This window comes from Sphaeramia orbicularis, chromosome 4 (genome assembly GCF_902148855.1).
Source record: "Sphaeramia orbicularis chromosome 4, fSphaOr1.1, whole genome shotgun sequence".
NCBI classification, from domain to species: domain Eukaryota; kingdom Metazoa; phylum Chordata; class Actinopteri; order Kurtiformes; family Apogonidae; genus Sphaeramia; species Sphaeramia orbicularis.
This window is the reverse complement of record NC_043960.1, coordinates 4,571,694-4,587,792: the sequence shown is the minus strand read 5'-3', so window position 1 is coordinate 4,587,792 and position 16,099 is coordinate 4,571,694. Positions and strand designations below refer to the sequence as shown.

At 35.5% G+C, this 16,099-nt stretch overlaps 2 protein-coding genes across 2 annotated transcripts in view; one reads left to right on the top strand and one right to left on the bottom strand.

Moving 5' to 3' along the window:
* The window catches only part of rab3ab (RAB3A, member RAS oncogene family, b), a 57,790-nt gene extending 51,489 nt beyond the window's left edge, over positions 1-6,301 (bottom strand). Inside the window, exon 1 of the mRNA XM_030131792.1 lies at positions 6,202-6,301. The gene's annotated coding sequence lies outside the window, so the exon portion shown is untranslated. The remainder of the gene's footprint in view (positions 1-6,201) is intronic.
* Positions 6,302-9,647: 3,346 nt separating this feature from the next.
* On the top strand, positions 9,648-15,892 carry mpv17l2 (MPV17 mitochondrial inner membrane protein like 2). Its single transcript, XM_030133161.1, has 5 exons — positions 9,648-10,200; positions 12,410-12,571; positions 12,917-12,993; positions 13,664-13,792; positions 14,910-15,892. The coding sequence occupies exons 1-5, from the start codon at positions 10,011-10,013 to the stop codon at positions 15,003-15,005; spliced, it is 654 nt and encodes a 217-aa protein (XP_029989021.1). The 5' UTR covers positions 9,648-10,010; the 3' UTR covers positions 15,006-15,892.
* The last annotated feature ends 207 nt before the right edge of the window (positions 15,893-16,099 follow it).

The window sequence follows — 16,099 nt, the reverse complement described above, 5'->3', positions numbered from 1 at the left end:
AGAAAACCGTTATATCAGAGACCGTTAGCGTGTTTAAGAGCTCATATTTGTCTAAACCCACTTTTATTTGTTTTTGGTTCATTTCTTTGTGTATTTGGACCCTAACAGTTCATACAGTTTGAATTTGAACCCTCCTGGTGCTGCACAGCTATCTTTATATTCATTTTGGCAAAAATTGGGTGGATTTCTACAACCTGTTTTAATTTCTTCTTAATTAGTTACATTTTATAACTAATTATGTCACGACATTTGCACATATAAGGTCCAGACTTCCGACAAACATTTCTCAGAGTACGACATAATTGTTTATGTGTGCCAACTTGTGAGGCGCTATTAAGACCGATGTTTAGTTTTATGTGTCGCCTGGATGAATCAGAGAACCACATTACAGAAGCTCTAGTCAGCCCCTGAAAAGCTGCTATGGTTTTACCTCTAAACTGAGACGGCATTGGTGCAATAGTTTGTATATTTTATAATGTGCTTAATTCTTTTATCTCCTTTTTATTTTTTTTTATTCTTTTTTATCCTTTTTATTTTTTTATTCTTTTCATTCTTTTTTTATCCTTTTATTTTTTTTATTCTTTTTATTCTTCTTTATCCTTTTTATTTTTATTTTTTTTATATTTTATTTATTCTGTATGTTGTGTGCTTGTGGTTTATGGACCTGTGTCTGCAATAAAGTTTATTATATTTATCAGCAGCAGCGGCTGGAGTAAAAACTGTAAATAAGACCAAACTTTGAGCCGATTACCTAAAATGTTCAGTTGTTGGTTGTATTAACGAACAAAAGTGGTTGAACGGGACAGAAAGCACAACAACCTGGAGGGGGCGGGGCCTGAAGTGGCTCATGTGCATTTAAAGGGCCAGCGCTCAAAATATCCTTTTCGTGTCATTAGACATAAATAGGGTTGAAGATGGACCTGTGGAGTTGAATTAATGAAGAACTCAGACTAAGCAGAGCATTTACAGTTTATGTAGACCACAGGGAAATGATTGAAAATGAAGTATTGCATTTAAAAAAAAAAAAAAAAAGCAAAACATCTCCTTTCTGCTGTTTAGTTGGACTCTTCAACATGGGGGTCTATGGGGACGGACCCCCAGAGGACATTCATTTTACTGCACATTCTCACACTTGGACATTGGCTTCACTTTTCAGCCCTGTGGGACGCCGTTTGGTGCAAAGGCCAAGGTTATTGTCACGCTGTGCATGTGTTTTACATTCACTGTTGTGCCAAAGTGCAGAGGAGCTGCAGAAGGACAGTAGCTAGTACCTATTTCTGTCAAACCACATCTTTTCTTTTATGAGATTTGGATTTATATTTTTGTGTAGGAGCTTTTGAACACGGATGTTGTCAAATAATCCAATAAAACAGGAATAGTGTGTTGGCATTAATGAGTCATTATCGCTCATGCTCTAAATCAGGGGTCTCAAACATGCGTCCCGGGGGCCAAATGCGTCCCGCCAAAGGTTCCAATCTGACCCGTGGGATGAATTTACAAAGTGCAAAAATTCCACAGTCAAGGCTGTGGAACTCATTTTAGTTCAGGTTCCACATACAGACCAATATGATCTGCAGTCAAATAATAACAGCAGAAGAACCGACAAAAAAGAATGACTCCAGATTTTCTTCTCGGTTTGATGTGAAAAAAATAATACTACATTTTGCCTATAAATAATGACAACTTCAAATGTTTGTCTTTGTTTCAGTGCAAAAAATAACATTAAATTATGAAAATATTTACATTCACAAAATGTTCTGTAACAATAAAATGTGAATAACCTGAACAAATATGAACAACCTGAAATAGCTAAAGAAAATTAAGCACAATTTTAACAATTCAATCCATAATGCACATGTAGAAATGATAAGTTGAGGCATGACAGTGAAAATTGCACTTATTTTTCTAAAGAGATTTCAGTTGTTTCAGGTTATTCACATCTTTTTTGTTTGGATATTTTATAAAAGTGAGTGTTTCTATAATTTAATGAGTTTTTTTGCACTAAAACAAAGACAAAAATTTGGAGTTGTCATTATTTATAGGTTATTATGCTATTATTTTACAGGTCCGGCCCACTGGAGATCAAATCAGGCTAAATGTGGAACCTGAAAGAAAATGAGTTTGAGAGCCCTGATGTAAATATTGCATTAATACAGATCCAAAATGAATACAAAAATACATCAGTTAACATCAATTACAAAGCTAACAGGACCAAAACCCTGCACAACCCAGAGGAAAAACCCTGAACTCATCCAGTCTAATCTCATGTCAGCCTCATCGTTTCACAAAAGCTTTATACCTGCTCTGTAACAAAACCTACATATTTGTCTTTGCGCGTACATCTGCAGTCGGTGCTGTTTGCAGTTCTTACATTGTGTTCAAACAGAACATGTCTCCTCTGAGCAGCAGTGGTGGTGTTTATGCGGCTGCCGTCCTGCTCTCAGGTTGTCTGAGATGGCATTTTTCCCCTTTTCCTCCAATCACGTGCCTCCTTTTCTAGGAAGCGTGGGGATGCAGAGGAGAGGAGGGGACGCTAAAAATAGCACCACTTCTTTTTTTTTTTTTTTTTTTTTTTTTACTCTCCACAGCAAACAGAGAGAGAAAGCAGCAAGGGGAGCAAAGAGATGTGGGAGGTGGATGTTTTATTTTTTTGGATTGAAGAGGCAGGTGAATCCAGGACGTCTTAGATTAAAAGCAGCTCAGAGTCCGACGATAAGCACGTCAGGACTGTGGTTTTTAGATCTGTCTACTGTGTTTATTTTGCCTGTTGTTTTAGCGTTTTATGTTTTATATAAATCTTGAAAATTTGTGGTTTACACTAGGAGGAGGAATGGGTAAATATCTGGAGAATTCAACAGTCAAACACTTCTTTGAGAATTTGGAGGGAACATTACTGGAAAAATAGAATTTGATTTTTCATAATTCCTAAAATTACAGCTAAATATGTGTCCAGACTTCATCTTTATTGGAGTGAGTGTGCAGATGTTGATGTAAATCAGGCACATGTCTTTTTTTATGTCCTAAACTTGCATCATTTTTGGATAATGTGTGTTCAACAATAATTAAGATATTGAATTGTGCAATTCCTAAAACATGTTTGGTGACGTATTTCGGATGTATAATTGGTAATAACATTGAGGAATATTAAGTTGAGATGATAGATGTATTTTTGTTGTTCATTCTTTTGTTATAATGAGAATGCTCGATGATGTACACATTTAATTCAATGTCAAAAAAGCAAAAATAAGCTTTTACTTCTAGCCTATTCCTTTTTTTTTGTTTTTGTGTTTATTGTTGTTGTTGTGCAGTGTGCGGCGATTAATGCACAAACCAAAAATAAACCATTCACTCATTCATAATGTAATTAAAAATGATAGATATTTGTTAAAAAAAATACTATTAGCGGCCTGTAAAAAGGCTATTACCAAAAAAATGGTGCAGATTAGAACCACCTACAACTAACGACTGGATACATATTGTGAATGGAATATTTAAGATGGAGATTCTGACCCACAGACTGAAGAGAGTCAAAATAAATGGGAAAAATGGACAATTTTCATTTCAACGTCACATTACTAAAACCAAATGTTAGTCACAAAGGTTTTTTATAGTCAGTGCATCCCAAATGTCCCAAAACAACAATAAAAATGAAGTAAGAAAAAGAAAATTTGTGGTTGAATCTAAACTTTACATCTGTTCATTTTGTTATACTGCAGATAGCAAGAATTTATACTGTTGATTCATTTATCGATATAACTGATAAACTGTTTGGTTGATGAAATAAATGTGTATGATAAGATGACTAAGGTGAAAGATATTCTGTTTACTGTCACATGAGTGCAATAAACCTGGATATATTCACATTTATTCACATTTAACAAGCTGGAATCAGAGAAATTTTGATTTTTTTTTCTCCAACTTATTAAACAATCTTTGCAGCTCTAGTTGTCTCCTATGTGACTTTTAAAAAGATTTTGCAATTAATGACATTACAGTCGCGGCTGTTTTCTTCAGTTTCTTGTTCATTTTAATGCCTAGTACAACTAAAGGTACATTTATTTGGACAAATATAATGAAAACAACAAAAATAGCTCATAGTAGTTGAATGTCAGGGCTGATATCTATCCATTTAACATGTTTTCTTGATAATAACCAAAATCACTTCAGTTCTTCCATCAATATCTATGGCATTGTACTGACAAAAACAGTGCTTTTACACATTCCATGTTTTCTTTTCTGTCTGTTTTAGTCACATGATACACACAGGAGTTAGGACTGGATTGCAAAACCATTGTTTTTGAGGACTTTTGATGGTCTCATATTTTTTTCTGCCACTATATTTTTGCTTAGAAGCTTCTGAACACAAATACCTCATATTGATTTGGAGCATTTTGCATTTATACCAGAAAAAAAAAAATGTTTTAGTTTTTTACAGTGACGTCGGAGCTCCTTCAGGGCAGTTTTGCACCATATGGGATGATAAAACCTCTGCTAAATCCAGGCTGATTCAATTGTTTCGTGCCTGAGAGTATGTGAGTTTTCCATGTATGTTGTAAAGGGGGGAAATCACAGACTCCAACAGCTCTAATGAACTGGCTGTTATCAGAAATGAAATAAAACATATCGACCCAGAGCACCTCCCTGATTGTGTTTGGAGGCAGTTACGGAGAAAAGCTCGGGTGTGTTTTTTTCTCGCTGTGAGAAACAGCAGATGCGTCAGTGACAGTGACAGGGAAGGAGGTGGGAGGCAGATGTGGCCGACGTCAAACACGTTACACAGCAGTTTATGTAAAGGTGCATCACAACAGATTTACAAGACACTGTTTCTGTCTGGACGCAGCTCATATCAGTATTATTTTCTTGTTTCAGCTATTAAATCTACCATATTATATATTATTTTATAGAATATTATGTGTCTTATGTTTAAATGTTTTGTTTGTTTATTTATAATTCTGCTTTTTTGACATTCATATTCAAAATAAATACATCATTCAATCAATTATTTCAGCTATTAAGAGAATTATGTGTAACTATATGAAGCCAACCTAATATATTTAACAAATGTGTTTCTTTGAAGGTTAATTTTGTACAACTGACTCATTCAAAGATGCTGTGATGAACTAAAAAAAAACCCACTTTAAAACATTACAGTTATATTTTTTATAGAATAGAACAGAGTAGAGTTTTATTGTCATGGTTGCACTATAATAAAAAAACAATTTAGCAGCATCCTCCTCAGCAAAAAATGCTAAGAAAAATAAGTCCTACAAAAGAAACAGTGCAATAAAATGCTAAAATTATGTGTATGAGGTAAAGCACATGAGGAATGGAGAGGGGGGGTTTTATATAGTGAAGAATTCTTGGTTTTTCTGCCATAAAAAGGTGGAAAATAACCTTTTAAGCAAAAACAAAACAACATCAGCATTTGATATTAGTCCAATTATTATTCTGAGTAATGAATACATTCTTAAATCTTATATATTCAATATTTCATGAGAAAGAAATAGCTTCCACATGGACCTATAAACTGATTTTTATTCCTAATGAACAGTCCTCACACACCCACATGTGTAGCAAAAAATGTATCTATATACTTATCTATAGGTTACACTATGACTATAATGCAGTATGTCTACATGTTCATATAGATAGAAAACATATAGATATCCACCTATATGGATCAAATTACTGCTGCATTAATGTCTAGGTTACCTTTTACTGCTTTATTTAAGGTATATAAATAAATACAGACAACAAATATAATCCAGTTTTCCATTTTTCCCTGTTTTCATCATGGTTTTGTTCATTTCTGTTGTTGAAGCTCCACATATTCCACATATTCTATATCTATGTCCAGTTTTCTTGGTTTCATCGGACTGTGTGAAACGCCTTTTCCTGCAGGACGGGCCCTGAGTCACACCACAGATCCTCCAAAAAACCAGCAGCACTTCACCTCCACATCCATCCACACAAATCATATGAGCACAAATGCATTTTACAGCTTCATCTGGGATGGTTTTTACACAATGGACACAGCTGGTGTACAGAGCATCTGATCTCAACAGGCTTTATTCTGAAATCTCCTCTTTTCTGTTTTAATGCCAGGGATGATGAGCAGTAAACACCGACCAGAGTATAAATACACACACAAATGAAGGCTTTTGGATCAGTGGAAGAGATGAATAAAAGCACAAATCTTACCTTTATAGATTTCTATCTGGCTGCTTTCCACCGCGTCCAGAACCCGCAGAAACACCACTGAGTCAAGTCAGAGAGTTTACACCGAGCATCCGGAGACACCTTTCATATTAAAAGCACCAGTCAGAGTCTGTCCGAATTAACAAAAAAAAAAAAAAAAAAAAAGAAGAAGAAGAAGAAGAAGAAGATTTATTACATTTTCAACAGTCACCACATTGTATGTATGTGGTGGTTGTTATGTTTATTTTGAAACTCTGCACTGCAACTCTTACTTTAATATGTGTGTGTTTTTATTTTTATGTTATTTTATTCTTTTTTTTTTATTTCATGTGTTTTTTTGCTGTTTTTAATCACCTTTTACATGTTTCTTTTATAATGTTTTAAATGTGTTTCTTTTTGTTTCTTTTATTTCAATGTCCTGTGTGAAGCACCTTGAATTGCCTTGTTGCTGAAATGTGCTATACAAATAAACTTGCCTTTCCTTATTTTCAGTTTTTTTTCCACAAAATCTTAGACTTATTATTATTATTATTATTATTATTATTATTATTTTAAATATGTATATTTTCCCCTTAATTTTAGACATGTTTGTTCGAAATAAATTTGTTCGTTTGTTCATTCGTTCGTTCATTCGTTCATTATTTATTTATTTATTTATTTGTTTGTTTGTTTGTTTGTTTGTTTGTTTGTTTGTTTGTTTATAGTGTTTTTAAATGATAAGAAATTCATTTAAATAATTAGACATGTTCAGAACACATCCTGTCATATTTTCTGTAGTGGCTGTTGATCATAAAAGTAAATTATATTATGTAATGATTAATTGGATGATATAATTCAGGGTAATAAAACATATTACCAGTGTCAGAAATGAACTTTTACTCAAGGACCGTGGTGAAGTAGGCAATAGATAGGAGTATTGCAGTTTTTTTTCCTACATTATTTTAGGGAAAATGTTGTGCTTTTAGCCTATTTTATTGACTTTTAATGCACAGAAACTTAAAAAAAAAAAAAAAAAAAAAAAAAAAAAAAAAAAAAAAAAGTTTAATAAAATTCAATCTTTTTTTTAAATTCAGCAAGCACCAACAACTTCCATGTCAACAGGCTACTTAAGCTAAACTCCATTTTGCTGTTGTTATTATTAATATTATTTGCCAATAATAGTTGCATATTTTTACAAAATTATGTGAATATTTTATTCCGTCACTCCAACATGTCATTAAAACAAAATAAAATAATAAAATGCCATTGTACCGCGCGTAATTTGTTTTATTTTGAAGATCCCTTCATTTCCGGTGTTTGTGTATCACCGCCATCTTTACGCAGCAAAAATCGTTGACGTTAAATGAATGACAACTGGGCGGGTCCTCAGCAGCAACGCATTAGATTGACAGCTTGTTTACCCAATCCAGAGCCGCGCCGCAACAACCGTCATGAACTCTTCAGCTCAAATACTAAACCTGGTGTTTATTATTAATGAGCGCAGCCGGAGAGGCTGAATTATTGAACAGGAGGTCAGTAGTAACCACTGTAGTGGTTTTCACCCAATAACATTCACCTGTCTGATAATATTAGTAGAACAGTAAAGAAAAGAGCCTGAAAATAGACGTGTCCATTTGTTTACTTTACTTTATTGTTTATTTGACAGGGACAGTGTACAGTCACACAGTTGCACCAGAGTTAGTTAAGAGCTAATTAACATGTGCAGTCTGTGGGCAGGTCAACAGACAAGAGGAAATACAGAATATAAAAACAGGACATTACATAAAACAGTTGACAAACAATTTAAAAATAATATACAGATACGACAATGTAATATAAAGCTAAAAATGCAATGATAAGAATACTGTTTAAATAACACAGGATGAAAAAATATATTCTGTACAAAGCATAAATGGTAAATAGAAATAGTATTCTGTCCAAGTACCATTAAAAGGCTCTCATTTAGTTACAGCAGCATCTTTAAAGATGAAGCCCTGGGTGAGATTCAGTGGTGCAAAAAATAAATTAGCCAAAGCACTTCATTATGTTTACAGTTTTGTGTGGATTTTAGCCAAAATTTCAGTCATTTTTTAAACGGTGCAAAGCTGCCAGACCTTCTGATATCAGTGGGAAGGAAATTCCACTTTCCCACCACTTTTACAGAAAATGGTGATTTTCCAAGAGTTGTTCTTGTAGACTTTGGTCCCCAGTCTCCCCCAGAGGATGATCTGGTTCTCACCTGCACAGTTCTACCACAGCCAGGTGAGTTCAGGAACGCTTTAAGATGGGGGGGTGGGGTGCAAGCCCACGAAGAACCTTGAACATCAGGCATACATCTGAGTAGAAAAGGTTGTTTTCAAAGTTATGAAGGTTATATATATATATATATATATATATATATATATATATATATATATATATATATATATATATATATATATATTAGAATATTACAGTTGTGATACTTCCTTGGTTTTTTATCTAATGTTTAATTATACATTTATATGAAAAATACAATAAAATGAGATTAAAAATAAAAAGGGAATTGAGATATTCTTTTCACTTCATACTGAATGCACTTTTTTAAAAGTATTTCCTGCTGCTGTGGTGTTGTTTTGTGAATTGTGTTTTTAATAATTTGAATATACATTTTTATACATTGTGCCTACGCTGAAGGAGCAGCAACCCTCAATTTCATTGTAACTTGTTTTACAATGACAAATAAATAAACTCAAATTCGAGATATAGGTATAAAAAAAAACATGTTTAAAAAACATAAATAATATTTTATTAGTTTACCAATCAGGACATGTGAAGTGTTACAACGGTTTAAGAGAGAGCAAAAGTGAAGCAGCTTAAAATATGTATAAAACTGCCCCCAGTTAAAGCTATAATAATGAGCGTGCATGAAATAACCAAAGAAAGAAAGAAAGAAGGAAAGAAAGAAAGGTCAGTATTGGGTTCATTTTACTGCTCTACATATTTAAGGTTCAGTTCATTTGACATATTTTAAAAACTGCTTATGTCATTATCTACATGGTTCCATCAGATCATCATATATTTTTAGTTTTGATGTGTATGTTGCGTCCTGTTGTGGTATTGCATTTTTTAGCAAATCCATGTCATATTTTGGAGTCTTTAACAGCTTTGTGTTTATCACAGGCAACACATTTGTAGATATTATAATTCTACAGAACTGTGATGAAAAACTGTCAAAGTATCTAAAGGTGTCAGATAAATATCATAGATTAAAAGTACAATATTTGCCTCTGAGATGTATCAGAATAGGAGTACAATAAAGGTGCATGCTCGAGTAACACTTAAATACCTATAATTTGTGCAACATCTAAGTCCAAGTTATTGTTCAGGCTTCATCTAACTGCAGTAGTTCCTCCTGCCGCCAGGGGGCGCAGAGTGAATGCTCGGCTCCTTAAACCCGCCTCAGTTCTGTCTCCTCTGCTGTCGTTGGTTTGTTGCCGCACATGATGTTCGTACGTTTTCATTAGGACACCGGGTTTAGTCATTAAAAGTGGTATTTAATTCAGTTAAAATGAGAACGTGATGGTTAAACGGTGATTAAATCATCCGAAATCTGCAGTTAAATACAGTAGAGCTTGTTCTTTGTGGTTAAGTTCAGACAGTTAGCCCATACTGTTAGCTTCATGCTAGCTACATTAGCATCCCGGGGTCATAGAAAGTAAATGTGAATAAACGGCGTAAACATTGGATTGAAATGTTTATGTCAGTGTAACACGTTCTGTGCGTAAAGACAGACGCACACAGGGGAAAGCTGCGTGTCTCCAGCGGATGGTAGGGCTGTGTGCGGTTCGAACATGCTTCCCCAGGCGGGTAAAGAGTTCCTGGTCCGCATCCGTTTCTTCTGGAGGCCGCTGTTCCAGGGCCGGTTCCTGCTGCTCACCAACACCGTGAGCTGCGGAGGCATGCTGGGCCTGGGGGACTTCCTGCAGCAGAGCTACGAAAAACGCAAGGACCCGGGCAGAGTTCACGACTGGAAGAGGACAGGTGAGGGAGGAGCATCTGTGGTGTACTCAGATTCAGAGATGGGTTTGATCATCTTTATGCACCCAGAAACTGTTCTGCATCTGTTCATTCTACTAAAATATGTCAGAGTATATATATTAAAAATGAGTGACTGGTGATGCATGAGGAACACCTTCTATTTCGCAAATTCAAGGACACTGTTTGGGCGAAACCTTAACCACTTTTAAGGACAGAACTGATTTGTTTTGGTTGCACATATTCACTGTACACAGAGGTCAAAGTCCTCAAAATATGTTTGAAACTATGGAGTCTGCCTCCATTTTCAGCAGTAATTTAACCAAGGTCAGTTAAAGTTTGACTTTTACAGCCTCAGAGTAGATGAAACTTTAACTCAGTCCTGTTACAAGTTATGATGCAACGTCATGCAAGACAAGTGTGTCATTGGCTACAGTTGTCTGATCATTTTCAGCAGTTTCTGCAAATTCAGAATTCTTTTGTGCATGAATTCACCATTTAAGTTAAAATGGGTGTGATTTAGTACTAAATTCAAATATATAGAATTTTCTTTATCTGACAGTAAAATAACAACAAATGTGAGCACTGTCACATCAGGATCTGGTGCAAATCTAGGAATTCTAGCATGAGTTCATTTACAGATCTTGTTCTATGTGTTGGCTTTTAAGGAACAACAGAAATTCAGTTATTAATAAATACATACATTCTAGTACACGTTAAGGGGCTAACAATAAAACAAACAACCAGTCGTAGGGTTGTCTCAGTAATACAGTTTCAGTTTCTGATTAATAGTCACACAAACAAATCAGTTATCAATTTGATTTTGTTTTATTTTGTGCTACTTTGCACTGCTGTGGCTCAGTTGGTAGAGCAGGTCGTCCTTTGACTGAAGGGTCGGTGGTTCAAATCCTGGCTTCAACTGTCCAAATGTCAAAGTGTCCTTGGGCAAGACACTGAGCCCTAAATTGCTCCCAGTAGAGCCTGGCAGCTCCTTGCATGGCAGCAGCCGTCTACTGGTGTGTGAATGTGTGTGTGAATGGGTGAATGTGAGGAATTGTACGCTTTGGGCACCATGAAGGTGTAGAAAATGCACTATATACGTTCAGTCCATTTACCATTTGCTTTTAAGTTTGTAACAGATTTTTTTAAGAATATATTTATTAAATTATCATTTTTCAAAACAACATAAAACAAAACAAAAAGAGCTCAGCCCCACAGTCAAAACAAAAATAGAGATTTACAGTCAGCATAGAGGCAGATTCCCATCACATTAACATCTATATAATATGATAAAATGTCCATTTAAGAGCAGATGAAAGCTTTAGACAGAATTGAGGACACATTTCCTTCAGTATAGTCCAGGAAGGGTTTCCAAATACAATTGAATATGTCTATGTTAGAATGTGCCAAACATGTCAGACAGTCAAGCGGATTGTGCTCCAGTATTGGCTTCCTCCATCCAGGAATAGTAGGGTTTTTTTAGAAGTCCAGTGTAGTAGTATATTCTTTCGGACCCAGGATGTTAAAATATTATACAGTTTCCTATTATGTTTCAAGTTTGTAACAGTTTATTTATGCACTGTACATACAGTAAACCAATGAAGAAGAGATATTTATTAGCATTAATTGCTTAAGTTAGCATTGCATTTCTGCTTGCAGACAGCAGGCCATATTCAATAAAAATGATTTAAACATAAAAGCCTGAAAGTGAAATACACAGATGAGTGAGTAATAATGACAGTTACAAATAGAAAAAAAACCATCCTGAGATGTAGAGGGCATAATGACAAGCAAACAGTGGGACGAAAAACAGGAAATATGCGGTTTTGGTTTTATCTGCCTGTTTTTTTAATTCAACTGAATGGTGAATCTTGTCCTTATTACGCAAAATAAGTGATCCAATAAGAAGTTTAGAACAGTGATCGCATGATGCATCTCAGTGTTTACAGATTTATCTTTAAACACATGTATTAAATGAGCTAATGATTTTTTTTTTTAAATCTGTGATGGAAAATTATTTCTAAGCTGTAAGTCTGAATGTTTTACTGGTTTACAGACTTCATTAAATACTCCACATTTTGTCGTCTATTTTTCTCCACCTTCTCGTGAGCAGAAACTCCTTTTATTTCAGGGAAAGTTCTGCAGCACATGACATTTTGACAGAGTGACGGGCAGATGCTAACTCTTCATTTTTCTCTTTTTCTCTTCTTTAAAGGTCGTATGTTTGCGGTGGGCTGCTCCATGGGCCCGGTGCTGCACTACTGGTACTCGTGGCTGGACAGAGTGTACGTGGGCAAAGCTCTGAACACAGTCGGGAAAAAGGTCTTAGTGGACCAGATTGTGGCTTCACCAACTCTGGGGATGTGGTATTTTTTAGGTGAGGAGAATTTCACAGATTTTTACTGATGTAAGTGTCAGATCTGTGACCTTTTACAGACTGAGGCATGTTTAGGTTTTGAAATATGCATTAGACAGAAATCGGGGTCAAAGGTCATCCTCAGACCTCAGTGAGGTGAGACAGAAGACACAGTTTGTCGTATCACAGGTTGATTGAGTTCAAAGATTGTCTGTGAGAAAAAAATTTCAGATCTGAATGACGTCTTGTGCGTGACTGTTCTTTTTTATGTGACACAGACACTCTGTAGGCCTCTTACCTTATCTGAAGTTGGTGTTGATGAAATTCGCAGTGACGCACGTCTGACAGTCTACCTGTTTATTACAGGTATGGGTCTGGCAGAGGGACGCACCTTATCCGACGGATGGGAGGAGTTTAAGGACAAGTTCTGGGAGTTTTATAAGGTATGTTATGTGTTCCTGCCTGCAGATCTAGAACAACAGATAAATGTACACACACAGTAACTCCTAAAACACACGTTCGTCTTCAGTGTTTATCACAGTCGAGAAGATAAATCTTAGCAAATCTGAGAAAAGGTGCCTAACCATGACATTACAGCAGAAGGAAAGCAAATGGGCCATAAAAAAGAGTAGAGATGCCAGTGTGATGTACCAAGGGCTCACACAGATTATCCATTTTGTTCATGTTGAAGTAAATGAATTGTTTCTCTATTTATTTTTTTTAATCAAAGTTTTTATTGATTTTTGTTTTTGACAAAAAACACACAACATACATATCATATTAACAGCTGACACTTGGCACTCTACACACCCACTACACTGACAGGACAGTGACACAGAAAACCAGAAATAGCATTACATCACAATAATAATAATAATAAAATAAAAAAGAGAAAGTAAGATATCTTAAATAAAATAAAATAAGACACAGAATAAAAAAGGGGAGGGGGGTTATGCATGATGATACTTTTATTATGGGGCACTAGTCAGTTGAAACTGAATAAAATGTAGGTAGTGGGACCAGACCTTTTTCCCGAAGCGTCTTTCAGTTTTAATGATATTTGCTCTGTGGGGTTTGTTTATGCCTACGACGTGTGTGTTTTTTCTTCGACAGGCCGACTGGTGTGTTTGGCCTGCAGCTCAGATGGTCAACTTCTACTTCCTGTCGCCCAAATTCCGTGTGGTGTACATAAACGTCGTCACTTTAGGGTGGGACACTTACCTCTCCTACCTCAAACACAGAGTAAGTCAGATACAGCAGATGAACTCAGGTTTAACATGTGTCTTAGGATGTACACAATGTGGACAAAAGTATGTGGACACGTTGAATTCAGGTGTTTCTTTTCTAACAGGGGTCTGGGATACAAAACAATGACAAATGACATAATATAGTTTTATATTGGGATAAATATCATTGGTTAGTTTTTGTTTAAATTGTTATCTTTGCTTCTAAAATGCCTCAGAGATGGTTTTTATTTAATTTCTCTCAAAATTGATTTAGGTTTTTTTTTATCCATGACTTTGATTTTAAATGGTCTACCTCTAAATTTCTCAAATATTTTTCATGTTCTAACTGTAATAAATAATTTTCTACCACAACTAACCATCTACTTTCGTCACATCTCACTGAGGAAGAAAAATCTCCCTTTAAACTTTAAGGAAATATTGATGTTTATAAACGCTGTGGACAAAATATTGGGACACATCATTTTGCGTTTTTACATCTGCGCATGTCTTTAAACAGTTACAATCATAGAAAAGAGAAGTGATGTAGTCAAACGTGAGCAGAAAAGAGAAATAGGAAGTTTGATTCTACCGTCACTATGTCCATACGCAGTCTGAAAGAAATCCAATAACGGACTGAAACGTCTAAACCAGGGTTTTTCGATTTTCGTGTTTCTTAACTGCATGTAAACGCATCAGATGATTACAGTTATCTGATTACTTACAGGATTTTTTAAAACATTTTTTAATTCAACTGGTTTATTTGCTCATTTATAACAATGCAATAGGTTTTTTTGCATGTGAGTGTGGAGGAGGATTGCGTAAAACCCTCCATGATCTTGACAGTTGGTATTGTCCAGGCAACATATTGTTTTTTTGTTTGTTTGTCTTATAATTAATTGTTTATTCACATTCAAAATCCGACATTCGCATTTGTTACTTCACATGTACATAAACCATGCATGTGTTTTCTGCTATAAATACCAGAATAATATTTTTGTTTTATGTCCAAACACTGAAAAGAAGTTATAGGGTTTTTATGGTCATGTAAACAGGCTCAGTGTCTTACAGTGTGAGTGGAAGCGACAGTGGTCAGATTGATGTGTGTTTGTTGTATTTGTTTGTTGTATTTCCAGGACAGTCAGTCTGAGGCTGAGGTTTCAGACGGCGGTTCAGTCGACGTGCAGCAGGAAGTGATCCCACCGTCCAAACCCCTCAAAGAAAAAGCCTGAACATGACGTTGAAGCTCTGTGACGAGTCTGTTCTGGGCTTTTTTTTTTTTCCAGATTAACTGTTAAACCCACCACATGTTCCTGCAGCTGAAGCACTGGAACACTTTCCTTTTATTTGTTCTTTTTTTTTTTTTTAGTTTATTTATGCTTGAATGGTACGTTATCTCCGCTCCTGAAGGACGTTTCAGGGATAGACAGCTGTGACACTGCCAGTCGCTGTGATCTGTTTTTAACTGTCAGCTGACATGGTCTTACTCGACACTTTACCTCCGTTGTCGGCGCTGATGACCGGACCAAAAGGCTCATAATGTTAATGGTTCCTCGTCCAAATATTTGGCCTTTTGTGTCCAATATCTGCAACTCCATAAAACCTGAGAAGAGGGTTTTCGTCTCCTGGCAGCTTCAGTGTTCTGCTGTATTTTACGTCTAATTTGCCTTAATCTGTAGTCTGAGACTACTGTGTTTAAAGCCAAATAACTTCAATTTTAACTCTGAGGAAACGTCTGAGACTACACGACACAGATCGAAAAGGGACGATTCTTCAGTGTCAGATATATTATATATTTTATGACAACCCACAGAATCCTTAGCTGTACATGTTGTTTAGATTCCTAAGAGACTGAAGATGTGCATTTAATTTATTTTCAATCACTAATTTTATACTTTATATTTGTCTAAAAATGACTTGAAAATCTATGACATGCTTACATGTTTGTATTTCTAATTTTGTCGGTTTAAGTATTGACGTATCGATGCTGCTCCGTCATCACTGTTCAACAGTTTTCCCTTTGTATAAAACAGGCATCGTGTACAGATGTATTTGTGTAAAGAGTTTAAAGATGAAGCATCAAATATAGACATTAAAATTGTCTTAAAAGTACTCTGCAGATGGATTATGTCAGTGTTGTCTTTTATGGTTGATTTAAAGGACATATAGAAGAAGAGGAAATTAAACTGTCAAGTATTAGAAATTCTTACTAATGTTTTGAGTGGATATATATGTTTTGATTCTGTGGGACTTCCAGATTCAGACCGACAGGACAGTGATGGACAGTCAGCCTGTCGTAGTGGTGGTGGATAAACATGGGAGGACA